Source organism: Dermacentor albipictus, chromosome 1 (genome assembly GCF_038994185.2).
Source record: "Dermacentor albipictus isolate Rhodes 1998 colony chromosome 1, USDA_Dalb.pri_finalv2, whole genome shotgun sequence".
Lineage (NCBI taxonomy): Eukaryota > Metazoa > Arthropoda > Arachnida > Ixodida > Ixodidae > Dermacentor > Dermacentor albipictus.
Genome location: NC_091821.1, coordinates 94,957,585 through 94,984,588, shown reverse-complemented (window position 1 = coordinate 94,984,588; position 27,004 = coordinate 94,957,585). Strand labels below are relative to the sequence as shown.

General features: G+C 49.2%; 1 protein-coding gene across 4 annotated transcripts in view; it reads left to right on the top strand.

Moving 5' to 3' along the window:
* Positions 1-27,004, top strand: part of Hasp (Hig-anchoring scaffold protein) — an 810,838-nt gene that overhangs the window by 438,519 nt on the left and 345,315 nt on the right. For all 4 annotated transcript variants that reach the window (XM_065432842.2, XM_065432843.2, XM_070523594.1 and 1 more), the window contains exon 4: positions 13,823-13,990. In XM_065432842.2, the coding sequence (XP_065288914.1) occupies positions 13,823-13,990 (168 nt within the window). The remainder of the gene's footprint in view (positions 1-13,822; positions 13,991-27,004) is intronic.

The following is a 27,004-nucleotide window of genomic DNA, read 5'->3' as shown; positions in this document are numbered from 1 at the left end:
AAAGGCCAAGCTTCGCATTGGGGACTTCCGCTCCGAAGATGTGCCCCTCGGAGGGCGGGGCACTCCTCAGGGCGCCGTCATTTCCCCAACACTGTTCAACATCTGTATGATTGGTCTTTCCGAGAGGTTGGCGCGCGTCGAGGACGTCAAGCACATCATCTACGCCGACGACATCACCATATGGTGCTCCGGCGGCTGCGAGGGCAGAGTCGAAGAAGCCATGCAGGAGGCGATCGACGCGATCGGGGAGTATCTCCGCCCCACCGGACTTCGATGCTCCCCCGCCAAGTCGGAGCTTCTGCTTTACAGAAAAGAAAAGGGAGGCAGACCCAAAGATTGGAAGCCAGTCTCCGTAAGCAGCATCAGACTTCGCATTTGCGACAGGGGTTGGTACCCTGGGTCGACGTTATTCGGGTCCTGGGCATGTTTGTCGAATTCAACGGCAGGAACGGAACTGCTCTCCACAAGATAATCGCAAAGACGGACAACGCTTTCCGCCTCGTTCGCAGACTCGCAAACCGGCATCGAGGCATGAAGGAAAACAATCTTCTCAGGCTGATCAATGCCTTCGTACTCTGCCACCTCACGTACACGATTTCTATGCACAACTGGGTCAGAGCGCAGCGAGACAAGCTCAACGTTCTCATCCGCAAAGTAGTCAAGAAGACTCTTGGGTTACCCATCAGGATCCATACCGAGGATTTCTTCAAGCTGGGGGTACATAACAACTCCGAGGAGATTGCCGAAGCCCAAGAACGCGCGAAACTCAGTCGCCTGACCACCATAGCGGCAGGTAAACGCATCGTCGAAGAGCTGCGTTACCACCCTGCGGAATTCCCGATGGTCAGTAGCCCGATCTTTAGGTACATTCGAGACAAGTTCGTAGTGGCCCCTGTGCCCCGAAACGTCCATCCCGTCCACAACGAGGGCAGACGCAAGGCCAGAGCAGCAGCCATCCTCAAACAGATCAAGCAACACGACATTAGAGCAAGCTTCGTCGACGCCGCGGAGTACAGTGACGGGAAGACCTTTGCCGTCGTTGTGGTCGACTCGAGCGGCAAGATTTCCAATGGCGCCTCGATTCGCACTTCAGACCCCGGACTCGCCGAGCAAATCGCCATCGCCCTCGCCTTGCTAGACGGTCGTGCGTCCGAAATCTATAGTTATTCCAAGATGGCAGTTAAGGCTTTTCAAAAGGGTTGCATCGCCTAAGGAAGCTGTTCCTCTTCTTAGCGGCTTGAGTCCATATGCTCTCACAAACCATTCAATTCACTGGTTTCCCGCCCACGTAGAGTCGGTCGAGGGCGCTCCCCCGAAACTTAATGAGTCTGCTCACGAGGCTGCGCGTGACCTCACCGACCGCGCTTCCTCTATAAGGAGCACTGACTGCCCTCCTCTATACGGTCACAGGGACGCTCCCGCTGCTCACAACGAGATTATTAAATATTTCTACATGTCCAGAAGGGTCTTTCCACCCCCTCACCCCAAGTTAAATAGGGCGCAAGCCGTTTCGCTTAGGCTTCTACAGACCAGCACATATCCGTGTCTGTCCGCTCTCCACGAGGCTTACCCTGACGTGTATCGCGACGACACCTGCCCGTCCTGCGGGCAGACCTCCACTCTAGCTCACGTGCTCTGGGAGTGCGGGTCGACATACCCCAAGTTCATCAAGGAGAAATGGTACTCGCTTCTGCGTAGTCCCGCTCTAGAAAAGCAAATGCTGGCCTTCCGGCGTGCCCGCGACCGGGCCGGTGGGCTAGAACTGCTGGTCCCGACATGGGACTAGCCTGGTGCGCGACGAGTTCGCGTCCTCGCCGGACCTGCAAAAAAATTTCTTCACTCACTCACTCACTCACTCACTCACTCACTCACTCACTCACTCACTCACTCACTCACTCACTCACTCACTCACTCACTCACTCACTCACTCACTCACTCACTCACTCACTCACTCACTCACTCACTCACTCACTCACTCACTCACTCACTCACGTCACAGCTTGCTATAGCGTTGGCGTGAAAGGCATTCATTGAAAAGCAGCACATACCCAGTGCATTTGTGGCGCATCCTGCTAATTCGGCGGCTTGCTGTCCTGGAGGAACCCTTGTGATGTCGATTCGATTCCGCTCAGCATCGAAGAAATTTAAGGGGTATTTTTCGCCATTTTTAAAGCGACGCATTCCCAGTGGCACATACCTAGATACCCAAGTTGGCATCAAACAGGTTCATTGAAGACTAGCAGAGACCGAGTGTCACATAAGCAGTGTTCAAAATCGGCGTCAAAGAGTTTCTTCGAACAGCGGTGCCGATACGTCCCGCATCTACAGTGACCCATGTCGGCGGGGAAGAAGTTTCTTGAAGAGCGGCACGTATGGCATATACTCAGTGGCGGAAGTTGGTTCAATGGTTGGTTTCGAACCCTGTTACCTCAGCAGAGCAGTTCGATGCGCTAACCATTCGACCACGGACTAGTCAGTGACCCCAGTTAGGTGGGAAAACGGTTTCGTAAGAACATAGATAGATAGATAGATAGATAGATAGATAGATAGATAGATAGATAGATAGATAGATAGATAGATAGATAGATAGATAGATAGATAGATAGATAGATAGATAGATAGATAGATAGATAGATAGATAGATAGATAGATAGATAGATAGATAGATAGATAGATAGATAGATAGATAGATAGATAGATAGATAGATAGATAGATAGATCACGAAATGGGCGTGAAGTTCCTTAATATTGCTGAAGCATTAAAAAGTTAACTGCAGCGAAAGTTTGTGCACGGCGCAATTAGGCGTACGAATGAGAGGTACAAATATTTTGCACTCTAAGCATTTAACCCAGGCCGTCCAGCAGATCTCGGCGGCCCTCGAAAGGCAACGACCGAGCGAAACCGGAGGGAGGCTGCCACCCCAAAAGAGGGGCAGGCGCGGTCGACCAAAGGGAATAGTGCGGCCGCGGCCGAAGTAGAGGCGCCACACGCCGCGAAGACATCATGGCCGCGTCATGGTAACGCCTCCCTAACAGGGGAAGGCTAACCGTTCTGCAGGCGTTCACAACAAAGTTTCTTCACTCACTCACTCACTCACTCACTCACTCACTCACTCACTCACTCACTCACTCACTCACTCACTCACTCACTCACTCACTCACTCGCTCACTCACTCACTCACTCACTCACTCACTCACTCACTCTAAGCATAAAACAAGAAACAAAGACACAGGTGAAACTTTAAAGAAAAATCCGCCAGGACGACCTGAGGGCTGTCGACGGAAATGCGATTAGCATTGAACCAAAGCAGCGACACAACGTATTGCTATCGCCGGATCGCGTTTTGAGTAAAGCGTGTACTTCAGCGGGGACTCGTCTCTCAAGCTTCTCTTCGGACACGCTGCGCCATCTAGCGGCGCCGCCGCCAAGTCCGCACAGTCATTTGCGTGGTCTCTGAGATGTCGCAGGTGGCGCGATGTACTGCAGCTGGGTAGTGTCCCTGTATTGGGGGCGGGGACTTACGGAGTCGCCATCTGTCGGAAGAGCTTCCCTTGCGTAGTATGAGGGATTACGCGGAGCGCTTCTCGTAGGTTTTGCTTACGGCGCTCAATAAAAACACCACGCGGCAGCCTTCCTGCACATTTCTGTAAGCACTCACGAAACGATGGAACTTCTTTACTGTCGAAATAATAATCTTGGACAAACTGAAAGCATAGAATCGTTTACAGACGCCATCGCTTTACCGAATACGTACAGTGAACGTCACTGCTTGCGGCTGCCGCGGTGGAATCTCCCGAACCAGCTTCTTGCGTGAAAGGTAGGCAAACGCTGAGAGCAGTATATGTGAAATAGGTTCTATTAGTGGGCTGTCTATAACGAAATGGAGCGTAACAGAATGAAGCCTCACTGCAGCGATCGCACGAGTTCGCAACAACTCAATGCGCGTCTTTATGTATGTTGGCGCTACACAATGTTTCGCTTTCGCTGCAGCCTAAAGCTCACCGTGCCGTGAGCTTTACGCCGCAGAATATGAGCATTTGACAGTACACAAGCAAACTTTGTTGCGTGAACACTATCACAGTTGTTCAAAAATTATTTCGTTATAGAGACTTCGACGCCTACGGCGACTCTGATGTGCCGTCGCGACAATTCAATCTTTTTGTTTCTTATTCTGAATTCTTGTTCGTTTCAATATTATTGCTCAAGTTGAGTCGCACTGTGTGTTCATCTGTCTTCTCAGCCTGTGATTTCCCGCTGTTCCTTTTTCGTAATCCAGTCCATTAATTCATAACACAAACATGACCATATGCCCTGCTTTTTTAAAATGGGATTCTTACTGCTCCCTTTCCATTCCAGTGAACTTGCCAGTATATAGCATCAAAAAGTTCGTAGACCAAAGCGTCATGACATTAGCCGGGTAGTGCGCGGGGGCGAGCGTCTCAGTACGCGTTTTCTGCTACTCACGGAACATCGCAGTCCCGGCGCCGTCGCAGAAATATTCCTCGCGTATGTGCTTGTTGCATACCCGAGTTGTAGCTGATGGCTGCCTGCCGGTTATAAGTTTCACCTAGCCAAGCTTTACGCCGCTTCTTGTCCTGTGGCTACGTGTGAATGAGGCTGACACAGGGCTATGTATGCCAGGCTAACCCCGTCTGCTTCAACATCACCACCACCACCACCACCACCCCTACGTCCGTGACTGCGGCACCAAGCAGTAGCCTACCATGCTGCACGCCTCCAATGGCAGCCACTACCTATTATAGTACTTTCAAATGTTGTCAGGCAGACACCTAAGGTGCTAAAGCCTCACCACTTCATCAGAACCGCAGCGCAGCTGGGACTTAAACTTTCGTTTTCAGCTCGCTTCGGCCCTTCCGAAACACCCGCTGTGTCCACGGGATCCCTCATGCCACGTCACACCGACGGTGGCGCCAGCTTCTCCAGTGGTCGAGCTCGCCCCCAATATGCTCCCCCAGGGAGCAGAGTTGAGCATAGGTCCTCCAGTATGTTGCAGCTATGCAGTGAAGTCACTCCTCGCGCGTGCAGGAGGCAAATGCCGCGCGGTGTTCTATTTGCTTTTTTTTTGCCTGCTGGTCACGAGCTACATATGCCAAGAGAGAGAGCAAATGATAAAGGAAAGGTAGGGAGGTTAGCCAGGACTGAGCCCGGTTGGCTACCCTACACTGGGGAAAGGGAAAAGGGAATGGAAAGTATAAAAGAAGAAGAGAAAGTCCACTGGGGATATCGTTCGGTCACTCAGTCCGGATCACAAACGCTGACTCAGTCCAGTAGCCTTCAAATATCGCAGCAGAGCTTTTGTGGCCTTTTGTAGCTGCGATATGCGAGGCCATGGTCCCAAGATCTTCTTCAAGGTGAACGGTGTTCTATCTAGTTGATTGAGAACTGTGCAGAGGTCATGTCTTTCGTTTTGAAAAGATGGGCAGTAGCACAGTAGGTGTTCTATGGTTTCCTCGGCACCGCAGGCATTACAGTCGGCGCTATCCGTCATTCCTATCAAAAAAGTATATGCATTGGTGAATGCGATGCCCAAGCGTAAGCGGCACAGCATTGTTTCCTCATTTCGCAGAAGTCCTGGTAACAGCCGCAGTTGCATAGAGGGGTCGAGGGAATGCAATCGTTCTTGGGTGAATTCAGGTGTGTGCCACTTCTCTAATGTCATGCGGCGTGCTACCTTGCTTAGGTGTTGGGCTGCGTCGGTCCGCGATAAAGGTGCAGGAACAAGGGTTGCTCCTTCATGTGCTTTCCTAGCAGCTTCGTCAGCGAGGTCGTTGCCGGAGATACCGCAATGGCCAGGCAGCCACTGAAACACGACGTCGTGTCCTTTCGCTATCATACGATGGTGCATTTCTCGTATCTCCGACACTAGTTGTTCACACGACCCGCGACGAAGAGATGACAGAAGACATTGCAAGGCCGCCTTCGAATCGCAGAATATTGCCCACCGATTAGCGGGTTGGTTGTTAATGTAATCAACGGCACCTCGGAGGGCAACAAGCTCCGATCCGGTCGATGTCGTCATGTGAGAAAGCTTGTATCGGATGCTAATTGATCGTGATGGTATTGGCGGCGAGGAGTTACGGAGTCGCCATCTATCGGAAGCGCCTCGCTGGCGTAGTATGAGGGATCACGTGGCACGCTCCTCATAGGTTTGCTGTCAGCGGTCACTGAAAACATCACGCGCGAGCTCTCCCGGACATTTTTGTAAGTACTTTCGAAACGAGAGAAGTTTCTTAGTGTCTAAATAATAATCTTGGGCAAACTGAAAGCACACAATCGTTTACAGACGCTATCTCTTTACCGAATACGTACAGTGAACGCCACTGCGCGCGGTTGCCGCGATATGGAGTCTCCCGAACCGGCTTCTTGCGTGAAAGGTAGGTAAACGCCGAGAGCGAACTATGTGAAATAGGTTCTTATATTGTTTGTATAACTAAATGGAGCGTAATAGAACGAAGCCTCAATGCAGCGATCGCGCAGATTCGCAGCGACCGACTGCTCGTCTGCATGCTTGTCCGCGCACTGTTTCGATTTCTCCGCACGCGCGTTTTCTCACCGTGTCATTAGGCCGCAGAATATGAGCATTTGACAGTATACAAGCAACCATTGTTGCGTGGGCGCTATCAGAGCTGTTCAAAAATAATTTCATTGTAGAGACTTCGACGCCTACGGGGACTGTAATGTGCCGTCGCGACGATTCAGTCTTTCTTTCTTCTAAATTCTTTGACCTTTCAATATTATTCCTCGAGTTGCGTCGCACTGTATGTTTATCGGTGTTCTCAGCGTGCAATTTCCCGCTGCTCCTTTTTTGTAATCCAGTGCATTAATTCATAACACAAACATGACCATATGCCATGCTTTTTTTAAATGTGCTTCTAACCGCTGCCTTTCCACTCCACTGAACTTGCCAGTATCTATAGCATCGACAAGTTCATAGACCAAACCGTCATGACATTAGTCGGGCAGCGGACTCGGGCGAGCGTCTCAGTGCGCGTTTTCAGAACATCGCAGACCGGGCGCCGTAGCAGAAATCTTCCTCGCGTCTGTGCTTGCTGCATACCCGAGTTGTAGCCGATGACTGTTTGCCGGTTTTATGTTTCGCGAGCCAAGCTTCACGCAGCGTCTTGTCCTGCGGCTATATGTGAATAAGGCTGACACCGGCCTCCGTTACGTGCGTCCGGCCCTGCGGCACCGAGCAGTAGCCGACCATGTTGCGCGCCTTCAAAGGCAGCCACTACCTATTGTAGTGCTTTGAAGCGTTGTGAAGGAGACACTCGAAGCGGGAAAATTTCGCCACTAAATGAGGACCGCAGCGTACGAGGGAATTTAAACTCGTTTTCAGCTCGCTTCGGCGCGCCCGAAGCAGCCGACGCGGCCGCTATGTCCACGTGATCCCTCCTAGCACGTCACGCCGACGGTAGCGCCAGCTTTTCCAGTGGTGGAGCTCGAGGCCAATAACCACTGCGCCGGTGGAGCTGGTCTGAGTGGAAGAGCCATCCGTATATATGTGGACTCGGTCAAAATAGAAAGTATTCAAACAATCCAGAGCTGCTTGCTTCAGGACCAAGGTAGGCAGGTCGGTCTTCTTTCTTATTCCTGGAACCGTGAGACGCACTTGAGGTTGTTCTAAACACCACAAAGCTGAGGTTGAACGTGCTGAGGGCGTGAAGCCCGATGGTAGACAGGCACGATGGATGCTGACCTCGTTGGAGAAGGACGCCTGCGGTCGTCGTTCTGGCAGGCTGGCAAGAGAGCTTGATTGCATGCGTGAAACATGACGAACATGGGCCCTAAGCGTGTCGATGCTAATGTAAGTCGTGATCGGATGGTCTCGAACCATTATAATGCTCGAGCATTATAATGCGAACATATGCCAATTGTTCGTAAGCGCTGAGTAAGGTGGCACTTTTTAATGCAGGCTATGCTCGAACCATTGGCGTAGCTGGAATGGGGCAGGGTTCTAACCCCCTGAAATTTTGTTTGTATCTACATATATACGCACATATACACAAACATACACGAACGTACATATACATAGGGGGCAGGGCCTCCCTCAATCCCCCGAAATAAAATCCTGACTATGCGCGTGGCTTGAACAGCTCAAAAGTTCGCGTGCAAACGCGCTGTGCCTTGCAAGAAAAAGCGGTGCAATGTTTTTCGGCATGCATATGAAGTTTTCTCACCTAGGCCGGAAGGCAAGAAATGTTTTAAAGGGTGTTTAAAGAAAACTTCACAAACGTAAGGTGGAAAATTATGTGAGAACATTTTAGCTGCTAAAACCAGCTGATTAATGATCGTTGCCAAGAGGCCTATCGTGCCTTCAGTTATGTCAGAGACCGTTAACAGAGCGTCATTTACCACTAATCGTCGTTCACGGCAGCTACACGTTTTTGATATATGCGGTGCCGACACGTAGATTTAAACGCATTTCAAATGTTCACGTGTGCACATTTTATGCAAAGCCCAGTTTACGATTCATTCACGCCACAGACTTACCAGCTGCTTCGTAGCAGCAAATCTTCAAGTGGAAAAATATTAAAGATGGACGAGTGTCTAGATCAAATTTATTTCGTACAAGGGAATGGATCTTCCTACTCCCAATCATCGGTAGTTGTTGAGGCGGGGCTAACCGAGGCTCGGTCCGTCTAATGACCAGCTTTCACGAAATTACACAACACCATAGATTGCAGAGGCGTACATTCCCACCGCCGCACCCAAAATTAAGCAAAAGACAGCCCGCAGAACGGCGGCAGTTACAAACCAGATCCTATCTGACTCCAGCTATTATGCAGCGAATACACCCAGATTTATACACGATGGACAAGTGCAGACATTGCGACTCTAGAGCCACCCTGGAGCATATCCTATGGGAATCTAAGGCTGTAATACAGGATAACGGTGATGCAGCCTCAAACAGCGACAGCCTCCGCGCGCGCTGGGGGTCTCCGTTGCTCAGCTCGGACCTGCAGCACCAACTCCGGGCCGTCCGGCGAGCCGAGGAAGCCGCCAAGGGCCAACAACCCTTGGCCAAAACCAAGGCGAGGTCCAGGCCCACCCCACCAAATCGCGGGGCACTGAATAAAATTATTTGAATGAATGAAGGGAATGGATGACCAATGGCTGCTAGCAGAAGGGCAAGATCGAGTGTTGGTTCTTGTAGCCTTCGGGAGCAGAATTCAAAGCAATTGGAAAGGCAACAAGCGATTAAGAGTAACGACAGGTTATTTTTATTGCACTAATCACGTCAAGATGTCAAACTTGCAAAGTAGTTATTCACACATTGCAGGCGGCTGTAGTATGACATATTTTTCTTTATCTTTTCATACTACTCGGGTCAATTTGCTATAACACAGCGCTTATTAAACATACAGGCATAATTTTACATTGCTCACGTCGACTAAGACCGATCGGACGTGCAAAATATTGCGGGCGATAAATGCTGAAGCTATCACAGCTGTCTCGTAAGCGGGAGTGCGCGAGGTTTTTCTCTTACTACAAAACAATGAACACTAGCACATCAATCAACGTTACATAAAAAATCAGAATGCCGAGAAAAAGATTTAGAAAGAAAACAGGAGGGAAAAACCAGGATGCAGCGGGCGAATAGTATCCGCTAGTATTTACTCTGTTTTGAGAACACTGTTCTAGAGCCGCATATATATAGTCAGACCAGCCGCACAAGCAACGCCGCGAATCGGGCGAGTTGGTGGGTTAACTTTCTTGGCGCATATGCGCAGCGCGACACAGACGTGTCATTTATTCTTTGTCCCGCTTCTGTGTCGCGCTTCACATACACGCCAAAGATCGTACTAGTGAACAACTTTTCATGCCACCCGTGCGCATCTCAGCGTTAACAGGGGTGTTACTCGAGATAAATGTTGCTTTATAGTGTGAACAAGGCAAACTGATCTCTGTAAACAAGGCGAACGGCATCTCGCGTATCCTGGTCCCTTTCGGAGCCGGTTGGCCTCGGCTCGTACGCCATAGCCGCACTAGTCACCGGCGTGCGTCTGCCCGTCCGCGCGGCACCGCATCGAGAGATTTGCCTCCTTCCGTGCGGTTTGTGCAGTTTAGTTCACTGCGCACCACGCGGTTCTGGAATACAAGTGTCGATATGATGTGTTTCGTATCACTTCACCAAGGTCCTTGGTTTAATATCGTCGAATAACGTACCTACAGCACGGAGCCGATGAATGCGACGCGCGCTCGACAGTCCGCCGATCGCAATGTCGATGGCACTGACGGAAACGACGAGTCAGCATGGCGCCCGTAAAGTTGGCTTCGCAGCGGCGCAGTTGAACATTTCACGTCATATTGCGCCACGTGATAGCTCTCGGCGAATATCGGTGCGAGCGGCGCCGGAAAAGTTATGCGCAACTCCCTGTGTGTGCTCCCTGTGGGAGTATACGTACAGGACCACTACAGCCGGGCTCCTCTCTCGCACTGCGCCATATTGATTATGATGATAATGATGATGATGACGATGATGATGACGATGATGATTTATTGGCATCTCCTTTGAAACTGGGCGGTGACAAATAGTCACCCAGCTTGCATGAGTTAATCAGGTACGCTATACATGCTTTTCATTCTAGAATTTTCGTATACATTTCTTTAATTTTTTTTCTCATCCTTGAAAACATCTCTGTCTACCTTGTACCGCTACCTATGGATGTAACGGATCCAGTCGTAGGAATGCATTAGCGTTCCAGTTACTTTTCTTAAAAAGAAAATGTTATTTTATTCATTGAAGCACAAAAGTAACTGAAACACCAATGCATTTCGTCTGACACTTTGAAAATTAATATCCCGAAGCTGGTGCAGTCCTGAGAATTCGTTCCAAGTGCATACGCCTTGCCAACTCACCGGCTATAATTTTTAGATTGAAATAATGGCCGTAACTTTAATAATTAAAGGTCAATTAACGTAACATGGTAATTATTTAATTAAGTATTTTGATTTCTTGTAGAAGTCATCGCCGCCTGATCGAGTAATTTAGATCAAGGATTAGAACTCTGCAACCGTACAACAGGCAATTTTTAAAAATTTGGTGCAGCTAAAACAAACACCCCGTATAACCAATAAATATACAAGCCAAAAACATGGTCTCGCTGTAGTTTTCACTCGAGAGCGCGTGAAATTATTTAGCGTTTCGTGTTTTTTTTCTCTTTCTTTATTTCTTTCCTTCTTTTGTATTTTTATTTTGTTTTGCTACGCATTCACGGTTTCATTGCATAGTTTTGCCTTCCATCCTAGCCAGAGAGCGCTGTAAAAGCTTCTTTGCTGGTCATCTTAAATATTTAACGTGGATGAACAAGGAGACGCGCTCTTCTTAGGGTTTTCTACAGAGGAGAAGAACCTTCAGGGAAGAGCTCTGTTTTAAAGCGCCATACGTCCTTTGCGGCCTCGCTTTATCTTCAAATTGCACCACTTTTTGCACCTATGCGCACGGTGTCTTCCCCTATAGCTGCCTGGAAGAAAGGTGGGCTCCAGCTCTTATCCATATTAATGAACAGACACCGCGATACGTCTTCGCTGTTAAAGCCGCTTTCCAGACTCCTCGGACCTCCTAGAGGGCTTCGTGAAAAGAAATCACTCCCCACGCTTCAGAGCGGACGCTTTCGCCTGTTAGGTCGAAACACGACGACATGCGCCCAGCTTAGGAGACGAGCTTGGCGTTCAGCCAGAGCGCTTCCGTATTGCGGGTTTTTCTTTCTACGTTCTGCATTTCTTTATCGCACATTTCTTGCTCTCACATCGCCCCGATTATTAATATGCCTCGCTCGTTCATGCGCCGTTTGTAAGACGCAGCCCTTCTGGCTGTAGCGGAACCCCTCCCCCCTTTCTTCCACCCTGATGGCGACTATTTCGTTCGTTCGCCCGAATACCCTTTTCGTTGGCTTTATTTTTTCCTTCTCCGACCATGACGTTATGAATTACCCCCGTGCTAAAATTCTATCAAGTTAAAACGTGCTCTAAAAGGGCCATCCGCATTTCGCCTCCTGTTGCGTGTATGCAATGCCCGCGCACCCGTTTGCATCGGCTCATATCTTCCAGGTTAGTTGCGGGCTCACACGGACCAGCTGTCGACCGCCAGTCGTTCCTCCTTCTATGAAGCGCTAAGGCCATGGTGGTGCTTTATTTTTATGATAAACAAAAAAACAAAAACGCCATCGTCAAGAACATTGCTCAGATGGCTTAAACGTTGCCCACGCAAGGTAGAACGGCTATCGGTCATGCTTTCCTTAACACCACCGTCGAAGATGAAGCCTTGCCCTCCACCTCTTAGCGTACCCGTTCCAAAGAAATCCTCTATTTTGTGTCTGTCGGTTTAGTTATTGGCGGAATTCTTGCGTGCATATGCATGCTCGGAGAATATGACAGTGAAGCGCGTGTAAGCGATACGTCAGCGATTCTGCTGGTTATTTCCGTGTTGTATTAGCCGTCACGAATACCGCTATAGCACGTCGCCTCTAAGTGCTTTCCGTGATGACCATGCGATGCAAGAAATATGTGCGCAATATTTCATCGCTCCAATACTAGTTGCACTTGTTGTGTGGCGCATTACGCAAGTGCGCCAGTGTACGGAATGAAAGCGTAACCGCTGTAGATCTTGTGACTTCCCTCTGTGTGCCGCGAATATCAATATTCTTCATTAGTCATAATCTAATGAAAACTATTTATGGCAGCTGAAATGCCTACGCGATGATCAATAATAATGAGGAATCTCGCTGTCGGCAGCCTATAAGCTACACTAGTGCTGTCACGTACAAACTTACGATGTCTTCATTGCTGCCAAGCAAGTGCAGCCTGGGCTCAGTAGTTGCTGATAAAAAACATCGAAGCGAAAGTGTACCACAAAAGGATGACATGAGGGGACTTCATTGCGGCGTAATCTTTCATAAGGCTCAGCGGCACCAGTCTGACAGTTCCAGTTTAGGGCGCTTGCTACTGACCGCTAAGAAATAGCCAAGAACTGTTTCTCAATTTTGCTGAATTGTAATACTATAAGCGTGTCAATGTTCTTTGTAACCGCCGTGGTTGCTCAGTGGCTATGGTGTTAGGCTGCTGAGCACGAGGTCGTGGGATCGAATCCCGGTCACGGCGGCTGCATTTCGATGGGGGCGAAATGCGAAAACACCCGTGTACTTAGATTTAGGTGCACGTTAAAGAACCCCAGGTGGTCAAAATTTCCGGAGTCCTCCACTACGGCGTTCCTCATAATCAGAAAGTGGTTTTAGCACGTAAAACCCCATAATTTAATTTTGTTCTTTGTAACTTGGAGTAAGAGTCAGATGGATATAAATATGGGGCTGATACTGCGTCTATCTAAAACGATGTATGCAGCGCTGTGAATGCTTGCGTCAGCTAATAATGAGCCCGTCTTCTCACTGCACTTGTGTATTACTCACGATTGGTCACCGTTTTCGCGCTGTCGAACAAAGGCCACCAGATACATGGCATTTGGCCAATCGCAGTGTAAACAGCTTTGTGCACTCTATGTTCTCTGATTAGCTGACACCTGGGTCGCTATTTTGTGGCGATGCCTCATGCCTTATTCTATGCTATTCTTATCATCCGCCACACACGGCCGCCTGATCCCGTTGATAATGTGGGCAGACGGTCGCTCTGACCACTGGCCAAGCGCGAAAAGTCTGAAAAGGAATAGATTCGGAAAAGGCATCGCTACAAAATACGGGCCCTGGTCGAGCACAGAGTGCCGCATAGTTGTATTGAGACACGGTACGGCGTGTATCGCCACAACCTGTGCACCAACGTGCTTTCCTCTGTTTTCATCGGCAGCCGAGGGCGACGAGGAGGACGTGCGCGAGGGCTGCCCGCAGAACCGGGAGGAAGCGGCCGCGCTGGGCCGCCGCTGCCTGCGCAAGTGCAAGACCGACGAGGACTGCATCAGCTCCAAGAAGAAGTGCCTCTGCGACGGACGCTGCGGCTGGAGTTGCGTCAGGCCAGGTCGGTGCACTTTGCGTACCGCGGCTGTGCCAGTCGACAGACGCACTGATCCGAGACTAACCTCTAGTCGACATAAGGCCGCCAGCCTTGTCTCGTCTAAAGGTTGTGTTGGTCACTGGAACTATTCATCGCGCGTAGTTCGAAAGGAAGGGCGCTATAGGGCGACATAGTACAGCATACAGCTGGTCGCTGTGAGCGCGCATTGTGCAAGAAATAAAGCACGCGCACTTACTATACTTTGACTTGTCTGCAAGCAAATTTCGCTTACTTGCTTGACTCTGCGGAATCTTGTCGTAAAATCAGCTGCGAGGAACACATTAGTATATAGTAACATTAAAATAACTTCCGAGGCCTACTGTTGCGTTTCGTGTAGTGCCGAGTGCGGTCTCGGTAACTGAGAAACGCATTTATACTCGTGAAGCGCGAATAAGCTTTGGTCGGCGGCTCATGTTGTCAAATGTCTCCGTAGTTTTCGACCTTGTGCTTCGCATTTGCGGTCAGCGTAAAAACACTTTTGACTGAGGCTACTATTTTAGCAGCATAGCGTCGCCTCGTGGTATCCTGTGCTCCCGGTTAGTATCGTCTTTTTTAGTTTCGTTCTTTCCTTCCTTCCTTTCAGATGCCATTTAATTGTGCTAGAAAGCAGGCCGATTTCACCTTCTTTATCACGTCGGCAGCTACCTCTACAGTCGCCTAGAGGAGGGGAAGGCCCGTGACCAACGTTGTTGTTATTGCGTAAAAAGCGTCGTCAGACGTCTTGCACAGCCGGGCCACACGATCGATGCCAGTTGAGGACTACTTTGCGACGTGGGGGGCCAATTCGCCACGGCCATAGAACATTGCTCGCGACCCGTTTTCGGCAGATCAACTCGCGTGTCTCTACTGCGGGCTTTGCTGCAGCTCCCCCAGACCTGCTCAGGTTAACCGATTGGAACAGATCCGAACCCGTAACGATCCTTTATTCTGGCGCAACCAAAACTGGTATCACTGCGGCGGGACCCAAAGGCGGCTTCCGGGTCACTTACCGTAATCGCGCGACAGGCAACACAACGCGCAATAAAGACAGCGACTGCATTGAGCAAGTTGCCCTACCCAACTGATTGCGCTTCGAAGGCAGTGTATGAAGGAAGAGTGTCGTTACTGCGACGCCCCCCCCCCCCCCCCCCGGTAGATCTTGCCTCGCTTCTGTCGTCTTGTATAGGAGTCAGTGTTGCGTGAACCGCGCAGGAAGTCAAGCCCTCTGCGCTCGCTGCTCCTTAGTGACGATAAAAGGACGAAAAATAAATGAAAGGAAGTAAACATATATGAAAGGATACAAGGGCAAGTCACGCTGTCAATACATCCGCCATATAAGCCGTTTCTTTATCAGCTAATAGCCTTTATTCCGTGCCTTTTCAACCGTATTTGTGGGTTACGTGTTTGATTAACGCGTTCCTTTAAAAAGAAGAAAAGAAACAGAAAAGGAGAGAGAAAGAGAGAGAGCATCACGATGAATTTGGCTCTTCGTCTTAAATACCAATTCGTACCGTGTGCGGTTTTTGTAGCGCTTTTCATTGCGGTAGAGTTGGCTCTCCCTAATGGCTCCTGATACTTTGCCGACGACTTCAAAGCGACGGAGTGACTTTGAGCGAAGCACTTCTTTTCCCCGATTGCTCTCTACATCATTGCTTCGTGGGGGTCACTGGTCTGCAGGGATCTCCCCTTCGAGTTAACAATGCATTAGGCATCTCGGAAAGCCAAGACTTCCTGCCCCGTCCCCCCCCCCCCTTCTTTTTTCATCGGGCTGCGTCTTCTACCGGTGAAGAGTTGCCCCCTTGCGTGTGAGTGCGCACTGAAGGAAGCTAACGGAATTTCGTCCGAGCGCTCCGGAAAGAAGGCAGAAGTGTAGTGTTTGGGTTCGCCTTTAACGTCATCGGCAGAAGTAAAGAGAACACCCGACTCGCGAAGTGCGCTGGCTTTTATGAACTCCTCCCCTCTGGACGTGTACTTATCCTGTCGCGTGTGTATTGTTTTAGCGTGAAACTAAAGGCCAAGCAAAACACGAATAATAATAATAATAATAATAATAATAATAATAATAATAATAATAATAATAATAATAAAGAAATATCAAAGGTTAGAATAAGGAAACGGTCGTAATGTACTTTCTTCTGCTTTCATTACTATTGCTTTTATTTGTAGTAGACAGACCGGAGCAGTTGCTCACGCCAAGCCTGCATGTACATCTTGCCCGTTCCGCGCTGTTTCTTTCGCGCTTGTTCCGCAGCGCCCATTCCGGCCGACAGTAACCGCGTGCTCTCTGCTTTATTTGCCGTTCTTGCCTTTCGCGGACGCGATTCGAGTCGCTAAGCAAGTCACGTTTTCAATCACGCGTTTCCCTCTCGCTCCCTTCGCTCGCAGATCAAAGAGAGAGCGCTGTCGGTGGCAACTTCTCCCGCGCCGCTGCTCTGTCGCCCAGGCTAGGTTGTCCGAGGCCTCGTGTTTCCGAGATGGAAGCGCAAGGGACGCAATTGGCGCGCAGGAAACCGCAACTTGTGGCCAGGGGTTTCTTCTCTCCCCTATCAGGCGACCGCCAGTAACTCATTCCTCACGCACGCGGTGCGGTTTCGTAAACACAGGAACTGCATACGTGTCCTATCCTTCTCACATCCTTCGCTTCCCATGCTATTCCCCACGTTCCGCGCTCTCTTCCTTCTATGGCCCTCTTATTTATTCCCGTCCCTGTCGGCGGCCCATCGTATTCTGCGGCTCCTCTACCGCATTCTCATGAAACGCTCGCGTGTGCGTCAGTGCCAGTCAGGCTTCTACGTTTTGTTTTTATTGCCTTGGCTCATCTGGGCGTCATGGCATCTTTTTTTCTTTAGATAGTGCCGGCCAAATTTTTTGTCGTTGTTGTTGCTGTTGTTATTATAGTCGCAATCTTTCATAAACTGCAACTGTCAAGCACACGTCAGTCTTTGCAGCTGTGGAGCTTTCGGCAACCGAAACGTCCATTTCTACAATAACGACATTTTATGAAGTTCATCGCGTTACTTTTACCCGCCGTGGTTGCTCAGTGGCTATGGTGTTGGGCTGCTGAGCACGAGGTTGTGGGATCGAATCCCGGTCGCGGTGGCCGCATTTCGATGGGGGCGAAATGCGAAAACACGCGTGTGCTTAGATTTAGGCGCACGTTAAAGAACCCCAGGTGGTCAAAATTTCCGAAGTCCTCCACTACGGCGTGCCTCATAATCAGAAAGTGGTTTTGGCACGTAAAACGCCATAATTTAATCGCGGTATTTTTATTATTTTTTTCCGCCATATGCAGTAACGAAACATATTTTAAGCAAAACTGAAGCTATAAGTTATTTCATTTATTTTGGTTTATAGTCTATTATAAATGATTTTGGACCCGCGCGCACGGTTACTGTGCTCGCAAGTTAGTAGGTTAAATCAAAATACGACACGATAGTGTTCGACGCGGAATCATAAAACGATACGCAATGTGCATAAGATATCTGGTTTCTCTTTCTTTTTTTGTGTGTGTGCTTCGAACGCTGTTTTCACAGCGAAAGCTGTATACCCGTATGACTAACCTTCCGTAGCTTTTCCGGCGTCCGGCAACAGAAACGGTCTTAGCGATTTCTAACAAACCCATACACAATGGGTTTCATTGTTTGCTTTGTGTGTGATCGCGTACGGCCGGGTGCAGTGCGGTGGCGCAGATATAGAGAGAGATAAAGAGGAAAGGCAGGCAGGTTAGCCAGATATCAGTCTCCTGTTCGCTACCCTACACTGGGGATGGGAGATAGGGGTTAGAAAGACGACAGAGAGGAAAACATTAAAAAAAAGCACGCACACACGGAGGCACACACACACAAGAGGCATTCCATTTAAAGACGTTCACAAAGGCCGGTAGATCGCAAAAAGCGCAATAGTGCTTTCACGGCCTTCTTCTATGACCGTAGGTCCTTTCGATGGTGTAAAATTCTTTTTTCCGATAGCGGTTGGTCTTCCATTGCAGCTGGTTTAAGTTCGTAGCGAAGGCATTCCCTCTGTGGACTGTACTGCGGGCAGGCGCACAACATATGTTCAATCGATTCTTCACGGCCGCAGTGGTCACAAGGTTGCTGTGTCGGTCATCCCTATGCGGAATGCATAGGCTATGCTAAAGGCAATGCCCAATCGCAGTCGATATAAAAGCGTGGCCTGTCTACGGCGAAGCTGTGATGGCGCTCGAAGACCTAATGTGGGATCAAGTGAATGCAGTCACGTATTTCTTAAATGTGGTTCATTCCATTGCGACGCGGTGCACCGCCGAGCCAGTAGACGGAGCTTCCGTGCTGCGTCAGTTCTAGAAAGTGGAATTGGGACGTGGTGCTCCTCAGTATGGGCTGAGCGGGCAGCTTGATCCTCCCGTTCATTGCTGATAATCCCGCATTGACTTGGAAGCCACTGGAAGGTTATTTCATGGCCTGAATCACTTATATGGTGTAACGTCTCTGTAATGTGAAATATTAGTTGTTCGTGCGGTTCGCGTCGTAAAGGTGACAATAGAGACTGCAGTGCCGCCTTCAAATCGCAGAATACCGTCCACTTGTGTGGCGGTTCATCACCAGTGTGATGAAGGGCAGTAAAGAGCGCTGCGAGCTCTGCTGCCGTCGATGTTGTCACGTGGGTCGTCTTAAATTTGATTGTTGTAGCTTTCGCTGGTATGACGATTGCCGCCGCGGAGCTGTTTGGAAGGACAGATCCATCAGTGTAAATATGCGTAGAGTCATGGTAGTTCTCGTACAAACATTGTAGCGTGAGTTGTTTAAGGGCTGGTGATGATAGATCAGCTTTTTTCGAGATGCCAGGTATTGTGAGGTTGATCTTTGGCTAAGCGATGCACCATGGCGGAATCGAAGGTCTCGCAGCCGGAGTGAAACAAGCTGGCAATGATTCATCATATGCGGTTATCGTTTGGCTGAAAGATGTGTGTGGTCTGTATGCTGGTAGAGAGGCTAAGTGATGAGACGAGGAGTCCTGGCTAGATGCCTTATATGGTTCCTGAGCGCTTCAATTTCAATCTGGGTCTTGACAAGGTGGTATCTAGAGATTGCTATCGTAGCCACTGTTGAAGCACTCTGAGGCATGCCTAGACAGATCCGGAGCGCTTGAGCCTGAAGACTTTGTATTGTGCGTAGATTCGTTTTACCTGTGTCGGGTATAGCTGGTAAGCTGTATCGCAGAAATCCTAGAAAAATCACCCTGTTCAGTTGTAACATGGCACTTCTCGAAATTCCCCAAGTCTTGCCAGCGAAAAACGAACAGGTGGCAGATGCCTGTGAACCGCTATTTCACGTAGGGTACGTGAGGACTCCATGACAAGTCCTTGTAGATTATGACACCTAGAAACTTGTACGATCGCACCCGTCGTATTATTTGGCCATTTATCATTACGCTGTAGTTTGCCATGGGTTTGCGCGTACATGGCCCTATAGTGCGCATTTCTCGGAGGAAATTTCCAGGCCTCAATTACGGAGGTAGATAGCAGTTTAGGTGGCGGCTCTCTGAATTCTCGCTCGCAACTGTAGGCGTGTTACTGCTGACGTCCATCTGCAGATGTCATCCGCGTACATTGATAGCCTGACTGTTGTTGGCACGTGCTCAAGAAGAGCAATTAGCGTTAGATTAATTAACACAGGGCTAAGTACACCGCCCTGGGGGACGCCGCGGTAGCTATAATGTAGGCAAGTGTGGCCTTCCTCGCTGCTTACAAAAAAGGATCGCATGGAGAGATAGCTCCGTATCCATTGAAACATCCGACCGCCCACTCCTACCTCTGCGAGCGCAGAGAGGATGGCTTCATGTGTAACGTTGTCCTACGCCTCTTTAACGTCGAGGAATAAAGACGCGCAGAGATGCTTACGGCATTTCTCATGCTGAATGTAGGTGACCAAGTCGACGACGCTATCGATCGACGATCGACTACGTCGAAAGCCCGCCATGGCATTGGGGTAGGTGTTGTGGTACTCCAAGTACCACTCCAGGCGTCCTAGGACTATCATCTCTATTACTTTTCCCACACAGCTCGCCAAAGCGATGGGCGATATGATGAGAGTTCTAACGGCGACTTGCCAGGCTTCAGCAGTGGAACAAGGTGATTTGTCTTCCAGGTTGTTGATAGCGTACTATCTCTCGAAGATTCATTGTACAACTCAAGGAGAACACCTCTCGTTCGTTCGCCCAGGTGACACAGAGCTCGGTAGGAAATTCCGTCAGGTCCTGGCGCTGATGTGCGGCTACACAAAGCTAATGCTGCCTTAAGTTCGTGGATTGAGAATGGTAGATCGATGCGGTGATCACATGGTGGAGGACAACTACTCGAAGGTGATGGAATGTTGGTATCTGTGAGTTGACCGGATAATCTGGCGCAGAAATCTTCTGCCACGTCAATCTCCGATCTCATTTGAGAGAGGGCAAGAGCCTTGAATGGGAATCACTGTACGGGGAGTGTCCGGAGACCGCGCACCATTCTCCATAGTTGCGAGAAAGGTTTGCGTGGATCTAGCGACTCACAGAAGGCAGTCAGACTTTGCGATTCCAGCTTGTCTAACCGGTGCTGGATCTTTTCTTGCTTGCGTCTGGCGGTCCGTAAATCGTCCATCGTCTTCGTACGTCGGTATCTTCGTTCAGCACGTTGTCGGATTGCTCGAAGCCGTTTTAGTTCCACATCAAATTCCGTCAGTATCGAAGAGCATGTGAGAGTGCGCATAGTGTCATGAACCGCGCTTTTGATTGCCTCTTCCAAGTAGAAAGATGGATTGGCGTCGCAGTGTTCTTCCATGATAGACTGAAATTTAGACCACTCCTCTCTTGGATCGTATTCCGTATTTTGGAAGGGGACAATCCTCTGATCTTGATGTACGTGGAGATATGGTTGCTTCAGTGCGTCTCTATGTCCGCAAACCACCCTGCACGTCTGAGAAGCTTCGTGAGACGAAAGCCAAGTCAAGACAGCTGCTGCATGTGGAGACACGTAAGAACGTAGGACTTCCATCATTCAGCAGCCAAAGTTCATTACTGGAGGCGAGAGATACCAGAGCTCTGCCTCTTGCGTTCACCTTCGGACTTCCCCAGAGTGTATTATGGGCGTTGAAATCTCCAATAATAACCCAGGAATTGGGAATTGAGGAAAGGATGTTTCGTTGTCTTTTGTGACCAAATCGACTTGACGGAGATAGGTAGGCGCCCACAAAAGTAAAGGCCAAATTCTTTTTCCTTACGTTCAGGCATATATATTGATTATCGTAATTAGGTGGTACAGGCTGATGAATGTAGGTGAGGTCACGGCGAATAAACATCAAAACCTTACTGTTTTCACTAACAGTTGACGACATAAACGATTCATATCCAGAAAGATCGATCGTGTTCGATAAGTTCGGCTCGCAAATGATGATAATGGGAAACATGTTGGTATACACAAAGCGACGGAAATCCGAAAGGCATGCTCTGCATTACACTGAAAGAAAGCTGCTTCTCGGACCTCATCCCTAAAAGACAGCGGCTGTGTAGCCATGATCTACTCAAGGGTTGCCAGCACCGGACTCAGAGCGTCCAGTACTTGAAGCGCGCTTCTGGCAGACGGTGTGTGCATGTTGCTTAGCAACACGCGAGTGGCATTCATTAAAGGCCTAATAAGAGCTATCACTTGCTCATCTGTTTTACGCGACTACTCGGATACAGCCCCTTGCTGTAATGGGAGTGGCTTCTTCTGCGGCTCTTCTGGCGGTCGTGTAAGCGGAAGTGGCGGCCATTCCTTTGAAGAGAGAGATCTGGCAGTTTTCTCCCTTTCAAAATCGGTGTTTGGAGTGCTGGAAACTTCCGCTGATGGGACGTTGCGCACAGCGCCAATTGGGAGGTCGTGAAAAGAGTGACAGCCGTATCATTTTATCAGGACTCATTTATGAGTCACACAGGGGCCGGTTCGCGAGCCGCGTTTCACGATGCCCGGCGCGCAATCAGGCAAATTGAATGAATAATTTGACGCCAGTCATTTCGTCCAAATGGCCATTTTAAATGCAGAAACACGAAACTAGACCTTTCTTACGGTTCCCTTCAACTTTTCAATGCAAGCATGTGCCGTAATGTTTATGATCAAGAAGATTATTAATGCATTTAGCTTAATTTGTCAATATATTTATTTGGTACTTCTGGCAAATTATGTACGCTTTGGCAGATAATTCATCTGTAGGGACGTCATTCAAGTAGACTTTGTACCCTCTTCGAGAAAATGACAACCATTCCACTCTGTGAAGACGAAATGGCAGCGAAAGCTGACGACAGTCAAAGCCCTCAAATGAAAAGCAAAGTGCTTTCCCTGCCACTACACCTTCACAAAGTAGAATGTTTGCCCGGGCTCGTGATTGCCGTTTTCGTTCAGCATTGTGAGAAGTTCTTTGTCAGTGGTCGCGTCGCGCAGGCGCCGTTTGCATTCTCGTCGCTGTTCGCTCCGGCGCACATTGTACGCATGTTGTTCTTCGGGTGTACGAACCATACGTGTCCACCCCATCGATAACGCAGTTGTTTTTAGCGCCGATACCTCTCCTGCTTATATACTGCGATAACCTTCACGTCACGCTATTTTTCACGGCGAAGGTTCTCTTTCGGAACACATCCGGCCCGTCTCTGTGCTTTTCTGGGCTTCTCACTGCACCTGTGGGGTCTACCGCCCCCTCCATCGCGATGATGGATGTACAACATCCGAGGACCCTACCGGTTCCCGTTTACCCAAGGCCATCGGTTCGCGGAAGCAAGAAAATACGTCGCGTGATAGCGAGTACATAGAGCTGTACTCCGCATCAGGTGACGAGTCCTCGGAAGACAGCTTTCGGCTAATCCACTACCGCAAGGCCAAATGAATAATTTTCAACTCATCTTCGGCGTCCAGCTCGAACACCGTGAAAACAGCGCCTCAACGACGGCCTCACTGCATCCTGTTTGTGCCACAGAATGCTACTGACAACCTGTACTTCCTCAACAGGCAAGCACTCTTCGTGTATCTAGAAAACACCGTGCCGAAAGAGATCAAGGATGTCAGAATAAACACTAGGCGAAACATCCTGGCAATCGATGTGATGAACCCGAGTGCGCTGAACATACTACAACATGTAACGCAGCTGGGAAGCATCAAGGTCCGCTCCATCGTGCCATCGAATAGTGCCACAATAACAGGAGTCATCTATGACATTGACAATGAAATACCTAATGCAGACCTCCATGTTACCATAAAACCAGCAAGTGAACATAACGTCATTGTGCATGTTGGTCGCCTCGGCAACACACGTAGTGTGAAGATGACGTTCCAAGGCGACTGCCTTCTACCCTACGTGAAGGTCGGCCACTTTCGCCGCCAGGTTCGACCATTTATTCCAAGACCAATGCAATGCTTCAGTTGTCAGAAGATTGGCCATGTGAAGGGTGTTTGCAGAAATTCGGCCATGTGCCTTTGATACGCCGAACCACACTCAGACAACTGCAGTGCAACTACGTTTAAGTGCCCTAACTGTCAGGGTAACCACTGCGCCTCTTCCAAAGATAATAATATAATATATGGGGTTTTACGTGCCAAAACCACTTTCTGATTATGAGGCACGCCGTAGTGGGGGACTCCAGAAATTTTGACCTCCTGGGGTTCTTTAACGTGCACCTAAATCTAAGTACACGGGTGTTTTCGCATTTCGCCCCCATCGAAATGCGGCCGCCGTGGCCGGGATTCGATCCCGCGACCTCGTGCTCAGCAGCCTAACACCATAGCCACTGAGCAACCACGGCGGGTTCTTCCAAAGACTGTCCCCAGATCAAGAAAGAGATCACTATTCTTAAACAAATGGTGAGAGACAACTCTACCCACAAAGAGGCCTCTGTGAAAGTGCGGCGAAGACGACGTCACCGTCGAAGGTCTTCACGACGGAAAACATCAACTTTCCTCGAAAAGTCAACTCGTCAAGCAGTACCTATGGAACACAGAATCACTTCGGCAGCAGGGGCCAGACGGGAGCGGTATGGCGGAGGTTGATGTTGCCCTTCCCTAACCAGAGGGGTTGCACCGCGAGCCATGCGCTTCGTGGTGCCACGCGCGCGGTCAGGTAAATTGAACGAATAATTTGGCGCGAGTTACATCGGTTTACGCGGACATTTCGATATGCACAAACGGGGAAGTATACTTCTATAACCATTCACTGCAACTTTCTAACGTAAACAAGTGCCCTAAGTTTTCTAAGTAATAGGTTAATTAATGTAATTATTTAAATTAAAATAATATTTCCGTTACTTCTTTTTCATTATCGCTGCCTGGGCAGCTGCTTCATCTGTGCTGACGAAACTCAAGTAACTTTTGCAGACCTCTTTCTATTTCTAAGTGACCAAGTAAAAAGAATGTATTTGTAACAGAGCAATAAAGAGTAACAGAAAAAAAATAAGATTGCTTCAGAAGTTGTGGGAGCTTTGATAACCATAACAGTACTGCACCTTGCGATGTGTGCTGGTTAACTATGAGCCACAGGGGTGAATTTGATTCCAGATATTACCTTTTACCACGTACAAAGGAAATCGAACCTATATCACGGTGGAACGCCGTGCCCTACTAACACAGAATTCTCATCTAGCATAAACAGCACGCTAAGGGATTGAAATATGTAAGTGTAGTACACCAATAAATTATGATCTCTTCCTGCAATTGAATCTGATTTTCTGATATGGGTTGACACCGTTTTACTGGTATGGTAGGTAATCAAACAAAAACGATACGAGATGAAATGACAGCAAGATAACGTAACATTGAAGCAATTATTTTTCATGGGGCTGTACGCACTACGCATGCAAACTCACTGCACTTCCCATTTGTCCTTTTTGCTTTCATTTTTCTTGTTGTAGATGGCACCGCACTTTTCGTTTTGGTTATCCTTACGCCTCCACCGTCAGCGCGTTCAGCCGCAGGCTTTCTTAGAGAGCCCACAGTTTCCGGCCCCGGTGTTGGGCACCATCGTTCTCCAACGAGAACAAAGGCTGCCAGCTATTCGGGCGCAGCGCCACACTCGTCGCTTTGACGAGTGCATCCGCTGCTGACGCTCCACCCACTCGACCGGCTCGGCGACGTGAGCGGCGGAAGCCAGATACGGGGAACCAGCGTTGGCTCTGTGGGCGAGGAGGTGCAGGCAACTGCCGCGAGCAGCAACAGCGGTATCTTCGCCCGGGACCCGACAACCTGGCACGCGCATTATTTCATCGCGGCAAGCCACGGCATCGAAACGCCAGCGCTCTTCTGCTACTCTGCGGCGCTTCATGTCACGTATATACATACATACATACACGACGACTGCATAGCGCAGCGGCCCTCGCTTCTTTGACGTTTCTCTCGCGTCCTCATGCACACGTCTGCGTCGTGTCTCAGTAAAACCGTGCAGCCTTCTGAAGCTGGGGATAGCGTCGGCTAATCGGGAGCAGGGATGTCCACCAGCAAAGTGGCGGTTTGTCGCCGGACGACACCCATGCGCTAATTAGACACGATAGCCAAAGGTGAGCCGGCCAAGGCACCGGAAAACCTCAGTGAGGTCTTACGTCGTACCGGTAGCTTTGTGAATTCGGCCCATGGTTGGCTGACGTCGCCTCTGACTTCCAGAACACTGCACGGCTTTATTAAGACAGAGTGTCGGTGCACGAGACTTGATGCGCCGCAATACTCATTTTCTTCTTGTCGCTCAATGGTTGCGGCTTCCTGTGGGTGGATCAACGAGGCGCTGCGAAAAAAAAAGAACAAAAACCCGAAATGGTTAAAAAAGGGCCTTCTGAGCAGACTGATCTCATTCCCTGAGTTGTTGTGCGGTGATCACCGCCCAGCGCTCCATTGGTGTCGCGATCGGCTAATATCTTGGGATATGGCCGCGATCGAAGTGTATAACATGGGAGAGCGAGAAGTCTGTCTAACGTGCTCGTGCCGGAACAACCAACCATGGCGGCGTGCGTGACATCAGTATCGATAACTTGCGGGGAACCAGCTACATTGGATATGCTCCATATCAAGTCATAGAGTGTTCGTTTAATTGTACACTTTGTTGTTGTCGGGTGGGACGGAAGAAGGAAGAGTATAGAGGGTTGTGTCACGTGACTGCTGAGCAAACAGCGCAAGCAGGCTTTTTTGTGTAGTAGACGAAGCAGTAACATAAAACTTTTCTCATGGGCTTCCCGGGAATGTTTATCTCACCTACCGTTGGAACGTTAAATGCGAGGCATACAATAGACCTTTTTGCATGTCAGAGCTTCTGGCAGCCCTGAACAGCTGGAACAAATCTGCCCCAGGTTCTGACCGCATCCTTTATGAAATGCTAAAACACTTGCCGTCTCAAGCAGAAAAAAACCCTTATTTGTCTCTACAATTCTATATTGTCTTCCGGCCAAATTATTTCTGCTTGGAAAGAAGCCATCGCAATTCCCAATGTGAAACAGGGTAGGGATGCTTCTTTGGCACATAGTTATAGGCCTATAGCATTGACGAGCTGCTTACGCAAAGTATTTGAGAAGGTGGTAAACAGCCACCTGGTCCACTATTTAGAAATAAACAAGAAATTAAGAAATTAGACCCATAACAATGTGGTTTCAGAGAAAGCAGATCGACGACAGATCAGCTTGTGCGAATGGAAATGTATATCAGGGATGTTTTTGTCCACAAACAGCTTGTGTTATCAGTGTTTCTTGACATGGAGAAGGCGTATGATACTACGGGGCGCTTCGGGATCCTTCGGGATCTTTCTGCAATGGGAATTCGCAGCAACCTGCTGAGAGTAATTGAAAGTTATCTCTCTGACAGGACATTTCGTGTTAGAGTTGGCAACGTGCAGACTCGACCGTTCATACAGGAGACAGGTGTACCGCAGGGTGGAGTGCTGAGCTGTACGTTATTTATTGTTAAAATGAACTCCCTTCACACCGTATTACCTCGCACACTCTTCTATTCCGTCTGTGTGGATGATGTACAGATAGGGTTCAGGTCAT